At 56.2% G+C, this 16,817-nt stretch overlaps 1 protein-coding gene across 11 annotated transcripts; it reads right to left on the bottom strand.

The window, feature by feature from the left end:
* Positions 1-6,531: 6,531 nt before the first annotated feature.
* Positions 6,532-16,136, bottom strand: GCGR (glucagon receptor). 11 transcript variants are annotated; one of them, XM_066381520.1, is made up of 16 exons: positions 15,595-16,136; positions 14,012-14,211; positions 13,521-13,569; positions 10,815-10,959; positions 10,599-10,701; positions 9,309-9,416; positions 9,108-9,229; positions 8,904-9,010; positions 8,671-8,827; positions 8,430-8,589; positions 8,286-8,346; positions 7,947-8,016; positions 7,571-7,659; positions 7,359-7,497; positions 7,240-7,281; positions 6,532-6,928 (listed from the first exon to the last, which is right to left on the bottom strand). In XM_066381520.1, exons 2-16 carry the CDS (start codon positions 14,037-14,039, stop codon positions 6,701-6,703), a joined length of 1,608 nt encoding a protein of 535 aa, XP_066237617.1. In that variant the 5' UTR covers positions 14,040-14,211; positions 15,595-16,136; the 3' UTR covers positions 6,532-6,700. The 11 variants fall into 11 exon arrangements, with proteins under 11 accessions (XP_066237617.1, XP_066237618.1, XP_066237620.1 ...); XM_066381521.1 differs by lacking the exon at positions 15,595-16,136 and adding an exon at positions 15,207-15,362; XM_066381523.1 differs by lacking the exon at positions 15,595-16,136 and adding an exon at positions 15,317-15,340.
* Between the last annotated feature and the right edge of the window lie 681 nt (positions 16,137-16,817).

Genomic DNA, 16,817 nt, shown 5'->3' with positions numbered 1-16,817 from the left:
CCCCATCTCCTTCTCTCTGCACAAACTGGCTTCTTCTTCAGCACTCCGCCATCTTGGCTGCTTCTCCTAAGCAATGCTAATTTCAGGAACCAAGAGAGAAAACCCCTGGTCTGTTTCATTTATTTTTTATTTTTATTTATTATTTTTTTTGTGGCAGAGACAGAGTCAGAGAGAGGGACAGATGGGGACAGACAGACAAAAATGGAGAGAGATGAGAAACATTAATTCTTTGTTGCAGTTCCTTAGTTCATTCATTGATTTCTCATATGTGCCTTGACCGAGGGGCTACAGCAGACCGAGTGACCCCTTGCTCGAGCCAGCGACCTTGGGTCCAAGCTGGTGAGCCTTGCTCAAACCCGATGAGCCCGCGCTCAAGCTGGTGACCTCGAGGTCTTGAACGTGGGTCCTCCACATACCAGTCCAACGCTCTATCCACAGTGCCACCGCCTGGTCAGGCCTATCTTATTTTTATAGTGTAGAAATCAAGACCTTTAAGTCAATATACAAATAAGGAAGTCTCTGATACAAAGTCACTTATCTGAGGCATAAATGGGATTCCTCATGAGAGTGCACCACCCACATCATGCAACAGTCAAGGGTGTGGGGAAAAGCTTAGTTTTTAAAAGATCAAAGTATTAAAAGGGCGGGAAAGGCCTGAGCAGGCGGTGGCGCAGTGGATAGAGTGTCAGACTAGGATGCGGAGGACCCAGGTTCGAGACCCTGAGGTCGCCAGCTTGAGCGTGGGCTCATCTGGTTTGAGCAAAAGCTCACCAGCTTGGACCCAAGGTCGCTGGCTTGAGCAAAGGGTTACTCCGTCTGCTGAAGACCCATGGTCAAGGCACATATGAGAAAGCAATCAATGAACAACTAAGGTGTCCCAATGCACAATGAAAAACTAATGATTGATGCTTCTCATCTCTCTCCATTCCTGTCTGTCTGTCCCTGTCTATCCCTCTCTCTGACTGTCTCTCTGTCTCTGTAAGATAGATAAATATATATATATGGAAAGGCTTAGCCTGAGGCTATAATGACTTTGCCGGTTTACAGCCTTTCTCCCACACTTAATGCAAACTATAAGCGAGCAAATATATATATCATATTAACGAACTTATTTGACTGACACTCATAATTCTCAATCTCAGGTCCCTCATTGGGGAACCGTGGGCAGTGGTCTTGTACAGCAGCATGCGTTGTAAAGTACCGTACCTTAATCCACGGGTTACATAGAGACACCAAGTCCAAATGAATTTTTGAGGAGTTTATTAATTAGCCAGCTAGCTACACGGGGCACAATCCCAAATCATGTAGAAAGTCCCTACAGTTCTGTGGCTGATTTTATAGACCAAATCACATTCTGATTGGGGTGGGTAAGGAGGGGTTCGTGATTCTTTTGTCTAGAGGTATATATGACTCTCATGACTTTAGGGTGAGTACGAGTATAGGAATTCTTGATGAAGGTACATAAACATTGGTTTCTAAGGTTTTTAGATAAATTCTATCTTCTTTGCTCTGTGTGTCAAGTGGCCCCACGCACCCTTTCAGAGAATTTGAGGAATTAGCTGAACTATGACTAGGTGACCCAGTTGTCCTTGTAAGCCAGGAAACTCCTACATTCTTTTCTTTCCTTTCTCCACAGAAAGGAGTGGGTAAGAAGCCTGACTGTTCCTCTTTAAAATGGCGTTCCTAGGCCCTGGCCGGTTGGCTCAGTGGTAGAGCATCAGCCTGGCGTGCAGGAGTCCCAGGTTCGATTCCCGGCCAGGGCACACAGGAGAAGCGCCCATCTGCTTCTCCACCCCTCCCCCTCTCCTTCCTCTCTGTCTCTCTCTTCCCCTCCTGCAGCCAAGGCTCCATTGGAGCAAAGTTGGCCTGGGCGCTGAGGATGGCTCCATGGCCTCTGCCTCAGGCGCTAGAATGGCTCTGGTTACAACAGAACAACGCCCCAGATGGGCAGAGTGTCGCCCCCTGGTGGGCATGCTGGGTGGATCCCGGTTGGGCGCATTTGGGAGTCTGTCTGACTGCCTCCCCGTTTCCAACTTCAGAAAAAAAAAAAAAAATGGCGTTCCTAATGCTAAGTTTTACAGGTCTTTGGTACCTTATCACACGTGTAGCAAGTGTTCTAAGTTTCTAATGTAAATGCGCTGCTGCTAGGTGAGCTCCTGACCCACAAGGAAACCTCTTCAGACCTACATGCGTGCATTGGTCCCTTCCTCAAGACGAGTAGGGATTGTTCCTTACCAGAATTCCCCATAAGATGCAGCTGTTCAACTACTCTTTTTTTTTTTTTTTAATGTTTTTTTTTTTAAATTTTATTTATTAATTTTTAGAGAGGAGAGAGAGAGGGAGAGAGAGAAAGGGGGAGGAGCTGGAAGCATCAACTCCCATATGTGCCTTGACCAGGCAAGCCCGGGGTTTCAAACCGGCGACCTCAGCATTTCCAGGTCGATGCTTTATCCACTGCGCCACCACAGGTCAGGCTGTTCAACTACTCTTCACACACAGATTCCACACGATCACGTCGGGATTCACCACTTGTAGTAGTGAATCCCGCTGGGAACTACTGGTGTTGCATGGAAAAAACCTACTAAAGACACAAACTTATGCCAAGAGGAAGAGAGAGGGTGTCCTGCCAAGAGAGGCAAAGAGACCTGAATCTCCTTCTCCCTTAGCTTTTTTTTTTTTCCTGAAGTTGGAAATGGGGAGGCAGTCAGACAGACTCCCACACGCTCCCGACCGGTATCCACCCGGCATGCACCCAATGGGGATCCACCCGGCATGCCCACCAGGGGGCGATGCTCTGCCCATCTTGGGCGTTGCTCTGTTGCAACCAGAGCCATTCTAGCGCCTGAGGCAGAGGCCACGGAGCCATCCTCGGCACCCGGGCCAACTTTGCTCCAATAGAGCCTTGGCTGCTGGAAGGGAAGAGAGAGACAGAGAGGAAGGAGAGGGGGAGGGGTGGAGAAGCAGATGGGCACTTCTCCTGTGTGCCCTGGCCGGGAATCAAACCCGGTACTCCTGCACGCCAGGCCGACGCTCTACCACTGAGCCAACCGGCCAGGGCCTCTTTCTTAGCTTTTATTGATCAGAAGCAGAAGGTAACAGGATTACAGGGGAGGGAGATCAGGTGAAAAGGGGAAGAATGATTAATGGCCATTTTGCTGACATGGAGAAAGGGCTAAATTGATCAGAACATTCTTTACTTTTCCTAATTAACAAGCACAAAGGAAGGGGTAATCCAGAATCTCTAGGCTAATTTTCTAAAGCTCATTCATATGCATTCCTTTGTGTCTGTGGGAAGGTCACTCACTGATACTCTCTTGGTGTTTGCATCCAAGAGACATTCACTCAGGGCTTTTAACTAATCCAATCCCAGTCATAGAGGGTTCAAGGTTAAATGGGTGATTTCCTACAGGGGTGGGGGGCTGGGAGATGGGGAAGGGACAGAGGACCTGGATGGAGAGTGCTGCTGGGTGGGTGACTGGGCCCTGAGTGAGAAAGTTGGTCCACCCACCAGCTGGGTTGCCTAGTCAGAACCAGGGTGTATGGCCAGTAGCTACAGTTACCATCACAGCCACCTGGCCCATGCAGGCTTGCATTTGATTTGGACAGACGGTAATGAGACAATGGAGCCAGGAACTGGTGGGCCATTAACTTTAATCCTAGCTTGCACCTGGTGGGCAAGAAATACACACAGTGGGAAAACACTTCTCTTTCCATTCAGGGTTCCCAAAGCCACTGACTTATCTGAGTTTCCTAGAATCAAAGGTTTCCAGCTCACCAGCCTTATTCACCTCTGCTCCCCATCTTCTCTCTGCACAAACTGACATCTCCTTTAGCATTCCACCATCTTGGCTGCTTCTCCTCTCCTTCATGTGGCCTTTCTCTGCTCTCCTACAGTATGGGCTCCTCTGCCCCATTTTTTTTTTTAATGATATTTCCAGGTAAATTTTTTTTTATTTATTCATTTTTTTAAGGAGGAGAGAGAGAAGGATAGAGAGAGACAGAGAGAGAGAAGGGGGGAGGAGCTGGAAGCATCAACTCCCATATGTGCCTTGACCAGGCAAGCCCAGGGTTTCGAACCGGCTACCTCAGCATTTCCAGGTCGATGCTTTATCCACTGCGCCACCACAGGTCAGGCTCTCTGCCCCATTTTATAGTGTAGAAATCAAAACCTTTAAGCCAATATACAAATAAGGAAATCTCTGATACAAAGCCACTTATCTGAGGCATAAATGGGATTCCTCATAAGAGTGCACCACCCCACATCATGCAACAGTCAAGGGCAGGGGTCCCCAAACTTTTTACACAGGGGACCAGTTCACTGTCCCTCAGACCATTGGAGGGCCGGACTATAAAAAAACTATGAACAAATTCCTATGCACACTGCACATATCTTATTTTAAAGTAAAAAAACAAAACGGGAACAAATACAATATTTAAAATAAAGAACAAGTAAATTTAAGTCAACAAACTGACTAGTATTTCAATGGGAACTATGCTCCTCTCACTGACCACCAATGAAAGAGGTGCCCCTTTCGGAAGTGTGGCGGGGGCCAGATAAATGGCATCAGGGGGCCGCATGCAGCCCACGGGCCGGGCCGTATTTTGGGGACCCCTGGTCAAGGGTGTGGGGAAAAACTTAGTGTTGAGAAGATTTTAGGATTGAAAGGGTGGGAAAGGCTTAGTCTTAAAACTAAGCCTTAGGCTGTAAGGATCCTGCCTGCTTACAGCCTGTCCCCCACACCCAATGCAAAATATAAGCGAGCAAATATATACATCATATTTGCAAACTTATTTGATGGACACAGGGTTTATTGGCTGGGCAGGTCCAGCCCCTGCCAGGCCTCCACCTCCACCCCTGACTCCCCTGGGGCCTGCTCTAGTTCCCTTGAAGATAGGGACAGGGGTAAAGGAGGACAAGGGCAGAAGGAGTCAGGATGGGGAGGGCCGCCAAGAGGCCCCTAGGAGAGAGCACACCTGCAGGCAGTCATTAACCCTGAGCCCAGCCGGCATGAAGGTGAGCTGTTGTTCTCCCTGTGCCAGCTGGGGCCCACACAGGCTACTGGGCACCAAGGGCTGGTGGGGTGCCCTGTGGGCCAGGGCTCAGAGGAGACTCCAGACCTGGAGGCTTGAGGCAAGAGGTGGCATGAAGCTGAAAGTCGGGGGCCTCAGGTCTCCAACTGCCCTCCAGTCCTGCAGTGGTGCAACTCCACCATCAAAGGGTAACTGGACACACAGCAGTACCCACAGGAGAACCCAGTCTCCCCTAACTAGCCTCCACCCACCCTACACTCCCTTCTTTCTTTACTTCTTCCCTGCCACTTGTGGGCCTGTGGGGGTGGGGGGGCAGCTTGGGGTGCAGGCCCCCTCAGGAGGGCCCCGTGCCTGGCAGGTGAGTAATTCTATTTACCTTTTCTGAGAGGCCTCCTGTCCTCTCATAATGCTCCAATTAGCCTGGCTGTGCCTGAGCAGCTCCAGCCCACGTGGCCAGGGCTGTTGGCACCCACCCTCTCAGGCCCAGCAATGCCTCCCAACAGTTTTAGAAGCAGGGACAGCTGCTCCATCAGACACACTGTCCAGAATGCACCCTGGGTCACCACCCCTGGTGCTCCGACTACCTGTTCCTCTACCCAACACTTGGGTCTTTCCTGGCGAGTGGCAGCTCTTGCCTGTTGGGCAGGTGCCCAGCACCACACTATGGCAGTGTCCTTGCTGCATGCAGGTGCCAGTAGGCGAGGGCACAGTGGCTGCCCCTTTACCGGTGACCATGCCAGGGCCATGCAGAGGTCTGGGGAACACTGTGTTATCCCTTTCACTCAGACCATTTCAGTGTTGGGCCCCATTTCTCCCTGCTTCAGCGTGCTATGTGGCCTGCAAACTGCTCAGGTGGCTGGAGCCAGGATGAAGCAGAGGCCAGCAGAGGATACCCAGTCCTGAATTGTCTAGTGATGCCCTCACTGAACCTGAATCCATCCCCGGCTGGGTGCCCATGTGAGGTCAGGAGGAACGTGAAGTCAGTGGCCTCCCTTGGCTATTACCCTTCTGCTGGTAAATGGGAGCCAAAGCTAATGGGGACTGCCACTCTGGCCTGGGGTGGAGGTGGGGTAACCTGAACTGGATGGGAGGGTGGCCAGAACCTGCTCCAGTGAGGACAGGGCCAGGCACTGCCAGCCACCACTCACACTTTGGGTTCCTTCAGAGGTTCCAGCTCCATTGCTTTGTAGAAGGGGTGCTCCCAGAGGGGAGCACCAGCTCAGGTGGTGGAGACTCCCATCAGGGGCTGCTCCACTCTCATGGGGAGGCTCTGGGCCTAGCCCGCTCCGTGTCCCCAGCCCCACTCTCCAAGGTAGGCGTAGTGACACTGTGCAAGTTCTTTATTGTTGGAGGACACACATTTCCTCCAATGCCAGACTCACAGACACACAGAAACACTCAGGCATGCATTCATAGGACAGCTTCCCTACCACACCCAGTGTCCCATACCCTACCCCCCATCATTCCTCCCAACCCCCCTCCCACCTCCACCTGGCTGGGCCCAGAACAGGTGTGAAGAGGGGAGGCCCCACCCCTCAGACCACTGCACTGAGGACATTTGGATGGTGGGGCAACTCCAGCCCCACCCCACCCCCCAGCATCAGTCTGAATTGTTCATTGGTGCCCTCTCAGCTCCTGAGTTCAGCACCAGGCAGGGCTCCAGGGGGCTTCAGAAGGAGCTCTCAGCCAACCCAGGGAGGCCACACGCCACAAGGGTCCCCGCGGAGGGGTCCTGGCTAGCCCCGTTGCTGTCTTGGCCTCTGGAGAGCAATAGCTTCTCTGTGGTGACTCCGCTGGTGAGGTGGGCTGAGACTGGGTGGCTACCGCCCTGGCGCTCTTCCCGCAGCACCTCTCCCAGGCGCCAATGGTGCCAGTTCCGCAGCAGCTCCGTCTGCACCTAGGGCAGCAGGCAGGTGGGGCCAGGCCCAAGGCCCACCCATCCCACCCCCTAGGATCCCCAACCTCCAGCCTTGAAGGGCCACATGGCTCCCTGCCATGGGATAAGGTGGGTTTTGTCAGCATGGAATGCTGGGTCTGCAGGTGTCTGGTACCCTTCACTGTGCAATTCCTGAGGAGAGGGCTGAGGCCTGGCACCCAGCGCCATGGCAAGCACTCCACAAATGCAGGCGGGCATGAAGGCCAGGTGCCTATACTCCCCCTCCCCCGACCCCTCCCCCAACCCCGGACTGATCCCAGACCTCCACCTACCTCCTTGTTCAGGAAACAGTAGAGGACAGCCACCAGCAGACCCTGCAGAGAGGGAGTGGTCAGGGCAGCCGAGAGGAGGGGTGGGGGCAGGCACTTGCTGGGGGGGGGGGAGGTGGCACCTGGAAGGAGCTGAGAAAGAGGTCGAAGAAGAGCTTGGCGAATCGCAGAGTGCCCTGGGCTTGCTCATCCGTCACAAAGGCAAACACCACCTCATGAACCCCCAGCAGGGGGATAAGGGTCAGCGTAGACTTGGCCAGCCTGTGGGGGCAGAGTCTGAGCCACAGGCATGGCGTGTCCCCACCCCACCCCCTGCCCCCTCACCTGCACCCACCGGAACTTGTAGTCAGTGTGGCGCATCTGGTGGGCTCGCAGCTTGGCCACGAGGATGTGGAGGATGCGGATGAAAATGAAGAAATTGATCTGCACATTGAGGACAGCTTCAGGGTCGCCCCAGGGCTCCACCTGTGCCTCCTGGCTCCCGAGGCTCTGGGGCTGGTGGGCACCCAGCCAAGGACAGGCAGCCCGGCCCCAGGCCAGGACGCTGGCCAGTGTCCTGGCTGAGTGCTAGGCCCTCCCTCCCTTTTTGCCCAGGTAGGATGCTGTTGGTCTCCTCGGCCAATGCAGGCCCACAAGGGAGGGTTGCTGGAGGCTGACCCCGTTGCCCTGCACCCCTCCCTGTGGGGCCAGTAGGTACAGTATTTCCTCACCAAAATGGTCAGGAAGACGGGGAAGCGCAGGATCCACCAGAAGCCCATGTTGTCATTGCTGGTCCAGCACCTGAAGGGTGGGGCTGGCTCATGTTCCATCAGGCCCCCAGGCCCACACCCCCCTGATGCCCTGGGGATGTCATTAGTGCCTCGGGAAAGAAATGGTCACAAATGACCCCCATCCTGGGCATCAGGTTTGCTTACTTCCTACTGCATCTGGCCAAAGATATACTTCCTGTCCCCTAACGGGGCTCCACAGCCACTCCCATAGGCCTGCCCAACACCAGGACAGGTGAGCCCCAGCTGCCCTGGGCTGTCCTCACGTCAGCTCATACTCACTGGATGTTCTCAAACAGACACTTGACCACTGTCCAGGGTATGATGAACAGTATAGGAGCACCTGTGGGGGTGGCAGCTGTGGTTCCAAGGCTCAGGTCAGCCAGCTTGGACTATGCCCCTCCATCCCCGCAGCAGGCCACTCACCCCAGCCAATGCCCAGGTAGAAGGTGAAGAAGTTCCTCTCGGGGCAGGTGGCCAGGCCCAGCAGGCTGTGTAGGTACACGCCCTCCACCAGCAGCCAGCAGTAGTTGGCCACAACACCGTACTGCATGAACACTGCGGCCACCCGGCAGCCGGCCACCGCCTGGCCACAGGGGCAGCACGCGTGAGCTCAGGTCACAAGCCACCTGCTGCCCTGGGGTGGGGGGAAAGTCTGGGTGCTCACCCCATCACTTAGCCAGCCGTTCACACTGAGGTGGTCACCGATCTTCTGGCTGTAGCGGGTCTTGAGCAGTGCGTCAATAACCAACACGGAGCTGGCCTTGAGCACGAAGGACATAAACAGGTTCACGTGGATGTAGTTGCGGGTGCAATGCAGCTTCCTATGGGAACAGGGAGTCGGCGCCCACCTGCATGCTGCCCACTGTCGCCTTTCCCACACAGGGCGGGTGGGCGTACCTGAGGCCCAGCAGGATGGCCAGGGCCAGGAGCAGTGCCCCCAGCGAGAGGCAGTACCCCACCGTGTACATCACCTGGAAGCTGTTATACATCTTGGCCACCTCCTTCTGCAAATCATAGTAGGTAGTCAAGCAGGGCTGGGTGGGGGTCACCTCACCGGGTCCCCCCTGCCCCCGGCCTCTGCTGCACCGGCTGCAGGCTGACCTGGACCTTAATCTCATCCTCATCCATCTGGCACTGGGAGGCGTTTCTCCATGGCTGCCCACGGGGACCACGCACCCACTGCCCGTCAGGCCCACACCTCTTGTAGACGAAGCGGTGCTGAACTGGGGGGAGGCTTTGGTCAGCACTCCAGCCCCGGGCTGGACTCTTTCACCACCCCCCATGCATGCCCTCTGCAGTTACCTTTATGGTACCAGGGCAGGTACCAGGGACAGGAGATGTTGGCTGTGGTGTTGGGAGGGGTGTCGGGCCAGCAGGAATACTTGTCGAAGGTTCTATTACAAACCAGCTCTGCAGAGGCGGGGGTAGAGGCAGGGCTCCTCAGCAGGGTCCACATGTCCCTTTGCCCCCTCTCAGGATCTCCTGAGCCTCTTCCTCTGTTCCCACATCAGCTCCCCCTCAAGTCTTCCTGACCACCCCACCTCCCCTGCCCCCCCAGACCAGCCTGGTCCTACGCTCTAGCTCCGCCTAGCCACCTCCCCTGGGACACCTTCATCTCCAACTCGGCACAAACCCACCTGGGGCACCCTTCTTCTCAGTTCCCTTCTTTTTCTGCCTTTTTTTCTTTTCTTTTTAAAAAAATATATATAGTGAGAGAGACAGGAAGAGAGAGAGTGAGAGAGGAGAGAGATAAGAAGCATCAACTCGTAGTTGTGGCACTTTTGTTGTTCACTGATTTCATATGTGCCTTGACCAGGGGCTCCAGCCAGGCCACCAACCTTTGGGCTTCAAGCCAGTGACCATGGAATCATGTCAATGATCCCACACTCAAGCTGGCAACCCCACGCGCAAGCTGGTGAGCCTGTGCCTAAGCCGGATGAGCCCATGCTCAAGCCGGCAACCTTGGGATTTTGAACCTGGGACCTCAGTGTCCAAGTCAATGCTCTATCCACTGCGCCTTCACTGGTCAGACCACAGTTCCCTTCTTGAAGTGCCTTCCTCTCTGGAGGCTGAATCCCAATTCTGTTGGCACTCTTCCTGGGTTGAGCACCAACTCTGTGGTTACCTCCCTGACCCCCTTAGCCCTACACAGTCACTTTGCCTGTCCAGACAATGGCTAGGCATTCCAGGAAGCTATTCTTGTTCTAGTCTTTCTGTACCCCAGTGACCTTCAGAACTCATCCTTATGGCATATGCAATCCCTGCCTTCGCCCTTTGCATAAAAGCCCATCCCCCTTGCCTCCTCCAGGCTTTGTGAGGCCTGTCCACCCATCGAAGCAGCTTCCTCCATGCACTCACTGTCTTCCCAGTGGGCTTTAAGCCATGAGGGCAAGGACAGTGTCCCCTTGCCCACCTGGGCAGGCACCTAGCAAGCCTACCATTTATTTTATTTCCTGGTTATGTAGCCTTAGGCAAGTCCTTGGTCTCTCTGTGACTCAGTTTTCTCACTTGTATTGGGTCTTCCCATAATAACAGCTCAGGAAATGCTACTCGACCTAGTGCTAGACTCAGGTGGAAGGCTAGGGGGCTCACCAGTGGGGGGAGGCAGCAGGCTCAAGTTGTACAGACACTGGTCACCATAAAGCTTCCACTTCTCGAACAGGAAGTCCATCACCTGAGCAGAGAGGGCCTGTGGCTGGGGGACAGTGATGGACAGGCAGGAGCAAGCTGTGTCAGTAAGGGAAGGTGAGTGGGCAGGCCCAAGGGTGGGACCCAAAGGGGCAGGAGGAGCGGCGGTTGAATGCTCACCTGGCAGGCCAGCAGCAGCAGTAAGAGGAGGGGAGGGTGGTGTGGCCAGGCGGAGGTCATGCCTCTGGGTTGCCACCCCCCACATCTGGCTGGGGCTGCACGACTGGGGTAAAGGGTCCTCGTGGGCACACTCCTCTTAGGGCTGCTAAGGGTCAGAGCAGCAGAGTCTGGGAAAGGATCCCCAAGGATGAGGAGATAGCTGGTTCTATCATGGCCAGCAGGGTGTCCAGCTCCCCTAAAACCACCCATCTGAGTCTCCAGGTCCTATTGATGAAGTGGGGGCTGGGAGAGTAGTAATTGCTCTTTGCCAATAGGTCCTGCCCAGCATCCTGGGGCCTGTGCCACCTCCCCTGGGTGCAGTGGGATTTCTCATGGCTTTTGGCTGTCTCTTTGGTGGCTCGAAAAGCATCAGAGCCCCTACCCTCTGTGCTGGTGGCAGCCACCATCCTGCCTGGTCTCAAAGCTGTGGAAGGCGGAGCAGCACCCTTAGAAGCCCACCTCTTCCCTACGGTCCTCACCAGCCTCCCCACCTATTCTTAGTCCCTGGGAAAGTCAGGCTGGGACAGGATGTTGGGCCATTCATCACTTCACCCCCTTGCTATGATTATCAAGGTGGCCCTGAGCCAGTTCCCAGCCTTGCCAGGAGTCAGGAACACCAGGCACATTCTCAGGGTGGTCCCTGTCACATGCATGCTCCCTTTCCCAAGACTGGAGTGTCTAGCTGGCCTCTGGGCCCCATCCAAGGCCCAGGCCAGGTTCTGGGTCCCGTGGGGGCACAGTGTGTAGGCAGCTGGCAGCACATTCTTTTGAGATCAGCCCTGTTGGCTGCTGGGCCCAGACATGGGACCTCTGCCCTTGTGGTGCCTGCAGGGTTACACCATGGTGCCCAGTTCTGGGCCAGAGCCTGTCTGAGCCAGAGTTCTGGGGCAGCAGCAACCGATAAATCTTCCTTTCATGTTTCTAAAGCCTGTCTTTTGCTCCAACTGAATCCCATGGGGGCCCCAGGGAGGGGCCTCCCTCGGGGCCTGGGTGCAGGGCTCCCAGGGCTGTGGATGAACCCTTCTCTGGGCACACTGGCATGGAGTGAGCAAGTGATGGATGGATAGATGGATAGATGGATAGCTAGCTGGAGAAGCACTGCCAGAGAGAAGCCAGGAAAGGCGGGGAGGGGAGTACAGGCTAGCTAAAGGTGGAGGGAAGATGTTGGGATACCTGGATTTCAGCCTCTTTCCATCAGTCCAGCTGGGTCCTCACAGGGCTGTTTCAACCAGGAGCCTCCCTGAAACTCACCCCTCACCCCTAATGGGACCCTGAGATGCCCCCATTAAGGGTCAGAGCTGAGTGATCTCGGCAGGTACCTGCTTGCTTTGGGGTTCCTGACCCCGGCCCTCAGGCCACAAGTGCCAGTCAGGCCTGGCAAGGCAAGTCCCTTAGCGGCTAGTCCCCAGTCCATGAACCAGGTGAGGAACCTGAGCTTAGGGATGCAGGTGGGGGAGCCACAGAATAAAGGGTGCTCTTGTCAGTGAAGATGGCAGTGAAGAAAGAGGGGCAGTTCAGGTGTCTTTAGCCCTGAGGTCATTAAAGGCTCATCTCCTGATTCTGACCAGACAGCCTATTTGCTGTCCTGCCGCTCACTAGCCTGGGCCACTGAGCTCAGGAGGTGAGGAGTAGCCAGGAGCAGACCTCTGACCCATGCACCTGGATGCCGGTGGAAGAAGGGAGGTGGGTAGACAGGTTTAGGGATATAGGGGTGGCTTGGGCCATTAGCAGCTAGAAGCTCTAAGACCAAGGGAGGGGAGAGTGACAAGGGCTGGCTGGGACAAAGTGGACAGTGGAGAGAGGCAAGCAGGGAGGAAGGACACTACCCGATAAGTTGTTCCTTCCCAGAACCTCTGCAGCAAGGGAGTTGGGGAATTGGGGTGATATTATGGGACTAACAGCGAAGAGCTCTATCAAAATGGAAAGCCCCTGAGAGCCCAGTGGGGGCTTGGCAGCCATGGCAAGCCTGGCTATTCCTCAACTTCTGGGTCGAAGTGACAGCTCGCCTTGCTGACCTTGTAAGGCCTATGTGTGGGAAAGGGAGGGCGGGACCACACTTGGGCTGCTTCCGCAGGGGCATCCTGCCTTCCATCTAGGTAGTCAGTTATTCCAGGGACCCCAGAGAGAAGCAGGACCCAGGGGAGAGGGGAGAGAGGGATGGGTTGCCATGGGGCCTGTCCTTCCCTGCCCCTCCCAGACTATTCTCCATGCCAGCCATGCTCAAGGAAGGAGGGGGAGCCTTCATGTCCTCCACTCCCAACCCTGGTCTGGTGGGAGAAATTAGGAATAAGCATCCACAGATCACAGGTTGCGTGCTTGGTTCAAGTCACCCTTAGCCCTCGGTCCCTAGGGGTTAGGGCCTCAGCACTCCCCAATACAGAAGGCTGCAGGTGATCCCCACTAGAGACCTGATGGAAGCAGGACAAGTGGTAGAAGGGGGCATGTCCTCCATCCCTTTTGGGGGAATGTGGGAAGAAGATTCTAGACTCTTATGTGAATAAGGCTGGGGGCTGGGAGTGACTTCCAGCTGTGCAAAGGTTCTGGAATCCCTGCCCTGGCTCTTAGATGTAAAGTTGGCTCCACAGGAAAGGGCAACATTATAGCACCAGTTCTGGTCCTTGGACCAAGGGCAGGTAATTTAACTTCTTGGAGCCTCAGTTTACTCACCTGTAAAGTGGGGATGCCTGACCCCTCAGGAGTAAATTAGCTCTGCCACCTGAAGGGAAGGACAGAGTATCATATCCAGGCCTCCTCCCTGCCATGGGGGACATGGAAACCCCAGGGCAGCCTGTCAGCCCTAGGGACAATATCTGTTGGACGAATGACAGGACTGAAACCCTGGATGGTGAGGAGCCAGAGGCAGAGGTGCTGCTCTGGGACTCCCTTTAGCTGCAGCACCAGGGCTCCCCATTTTTCACACTATTATCCTCCCCACACTAGCGGTGAGGTGGGGAGTGAATGGCCAGAGACTGACCCTTCTTCTCCCTTTAGGGACTAGGGCTGTGCAGGCACAAATGTCAGCCCAGGACTAGAGATTCAGCAGGGGGCTCTCCAAGGGCCCCCAGCCCCCAACTCACCCTTTGTTCACTCTTTCCAAGCCCTTTCCACCTGAATTTACCCCACTGCACCACCCCCCCCCCCACTCCCCACCCCCGCACCTGCTAGGCTGGCATGTGCCCTGCTCATGTCTGGCAGAATGCACCAATCCTGAATGTTCAAGATTTGGCCAGTGTCCCAACAATTTCCACTGGGGATGGCTGAGGGACTCCCAGACCTGAGGAAGGGGCCCCTAGGCTGGGTAGCTGGCCCATCAGCCAATAAAGGCAGCAGTAGTCACCCCATGTCACTCCAGGCCACCCTAGGATCAGAATGGGTGGGGTCAAGGCCTTTCAGGTGAGGTATATGAGGTGGGGGGTATTTTTGTGAAACCAGGGCAAGTGGCAGAAGGTGGTGGCTCCGGATGGATCAAGGGCCATGGGCTGTTGACAAAGCCTGATTCCTGCGTCCTTCACCCCCAGCCCGTGGGGGGCAGGGCGGGCCTGGATGGTGGCCAGGGTACAACTCCCCTACCAACCCTCATCCCTCAGCACCGAGGTCAGAAAAACAGCCCTGACCGGTCCTCCATCCGCGGTGGATGTGGGCACCCAGATGTCAGGAGTTAGTCGGTTCCGTTCCGGGTGGAGGTAGAAACCTCGCGGCCAGGAAGCGGGACTGGGGGCCGCTGGAGAGGCGGGAGCAGAGCAAGGTGGTGACCCGCCCCCACTGCGGGTCAAAGTGACAAATGTGGGTTTCACGGAACAGCAGAGCGGGCGGGGTGCTGAGTCTCTCGCCCCCTTCCCGGGAAAATCTCCCCGGGAGCTGGGAGACTACTAGGGGGCATACTGGGGTGCAGGGCCTGCCCGAGGAGGGGGTGGACTACAGAGGACCTGCGCCCCTAGGGTGTCTCTGCGGAGGTGCCCATAGGGGGAAGGGGAAGCAGGAGTGCTCGAGGGAGGAGTTGGGATCCCAGTGGAACAGTAGGGCAGCCGAACCAAGCGTCTGGCGGCTGTGGACACCTCCAGCCCTGGCCGCGCTCCCCGGGGAGAGGAGGGTGAAGCGCTGAGAGGCCTCAGTCCGCCCGACGGGGCGAGCCCCGCTGTGTTCGAACTGGAAGGGCGCATCCCGGGTGGCGAAAACGGAGGTGTCCGATGCGAATGAGGATCGCAACCCCAGGCCCCGAGACCCTCCAGACTACCATAAGGGTCCCTGCTGGCCAGTTAGTTCCGCACTCCGCTTTCTGTGGGCCCCTGGCCGGGCTGTGTGGATTCCCGGAACATCCCCTCGGGCAGGGCAGGGCCAGGTCCCCGTGCTCACCGCGCCGCTCAGGTCTGGCCCTGAGCACCCCGCCGGTCTCCCCGGCGCTGCCCGATGCTTTCGGCGCCGGCTCCGCACCCGCACCCCGCGCCAGCGGTGCGCAAACTTACCGGCGGTGACACTGGGTGGCGGTGGCTGCGGCGGCGGAGGCGGAGGGGGAGGAGGCGGGAGCGACTGGTTGGGGTGGGGGGTGGGGTGGGGGGAAAGCGGCAGCCGATGGTCCGCTCTCGCGCCTGGGTCCTCCCGACGACGCCCGCACTCCTACCCCGCAGACCCTCTCCGCGGACCCTGTCCCCCAGACTCCTGCCTCGAAGACTGCTATCCTGCCGATCCTACCCGGGTTCCCCGCCCAGTGGATTCCCACCCGGAGGGCCCCCTCCCCTCGTACCCCGCTCAGTGGAGGACGGTCACCGGGGTCTGCAGCTCACCGCCGGGCCAGACGCCAGAGGATGGACAGGTGGAGAGCGTGGAAGGCGTGGAGGGCGTGGAGGGCGCGCAGCAGGGGTGGGGTTGGGACTTGGCGCCCCTTCCTTGAACTCCCTCTTGTTCCTGGATTGTCATAACTTTTCCTCGGGTATCTCGCCGGTTTGCTGGAAGGAATGACTCCTTACTTACCTCCACCGCGGCTCCTGGGTGACAGGGCCATCCAGCACACCTCAGAGCAGGCTGGACCGGGGTGGGGACGACCAGATGGGGAAGGCCTTTTGCACTGGTTGAGCCTGGGCCAGCCTGGAAGATTAGCTCCCAAGGCTGCCCTTATAACCCCGGTCTCAGGGTTCATGTCATCTCCGTTAAGCCCCCTCCAGCACCACTTACTTAACAGCTCCACTGACCCCCACCTCCTTTCTGGAACCTTCTAGGAGCTTCCCCACTATTCTTTCACTGATAGTCTCATTGCTATGTAGGCTCTACAGCTGCATCCCTCTTCCCAGACTTTCCCCCACCCGTCCCCCCAGGTCTGAAACCAGCACCCCAATCCCTGCTATGAAGCTTCTTCCACTTCCCCATCTGCTAGCCCCCCCCCCCCGCCCGTGCGCAGCAGTTTCTGCTCATCACCTTGTGACCTGGGTCATCAACCCCAAGGATACTTTGGGTCATCTTTTCTGGCCTTTCAACATTCCAGGACATTGACACTGATGTCCTCTTTCTAGAAAGTTCTCACGTGACTGTGGCTTTCAGGGTGGCACTCCCCTACACTGTCCTTTACATAGCATCCACCCTGGTTTCCAGGTGTCTCAGGACCCCACTGGGAGCTACTCCCATTTCTGGGATGGAGCTGACCCACCCCATGCTGAACCTGGTGGTGGAGCTGAAGTCACCAAATCCCAATTCTTTCTCTTGTGTTTTTCTGGACTCATCTGGGCTTCCTCCACTGACAACCACCTCTGGCCACAATCACCTGGGCTGCCCTCCCCACTGTCCTGTGTCTCTGGGGCCTTATTCCCACACCACTTCTGTTTTATGGGGCATTGGAACTTGCCCCCCCCCCCACTTATGGATCCCCACCCTTAAGCCCCCAGAAAAGAGCAAGTGCTGGCCCCACCGCCTACAGGTGGCTGGTACCTTACTTAGTACACCTCTGTGCTCAGCCACCATCTGAGGCTCCAGGAA

The sequence above is a fragment of the Saccopteryx leptura genome, chromosome 4 (assembly GCF_036850995.1).
Source record: "Saccopteryx leptura isolate mSacLep1 chromosome 4, mSacLep1_pri_phased_curated, whole genome shotgun sequence".
NCBI classification, from domain to species: domain Eukaryota; kingdom Metazoa; phylum Chordata; class Mammalia; order Chiroptera; family Emballonuridae; genus Saccopteryx; species Saccopteryx leptura.
The sequence above is the reverse complement of the archived record's forward strand: the minus strand, read 5'-3'. Positions and strand labels throughout refer to the sequence as shown.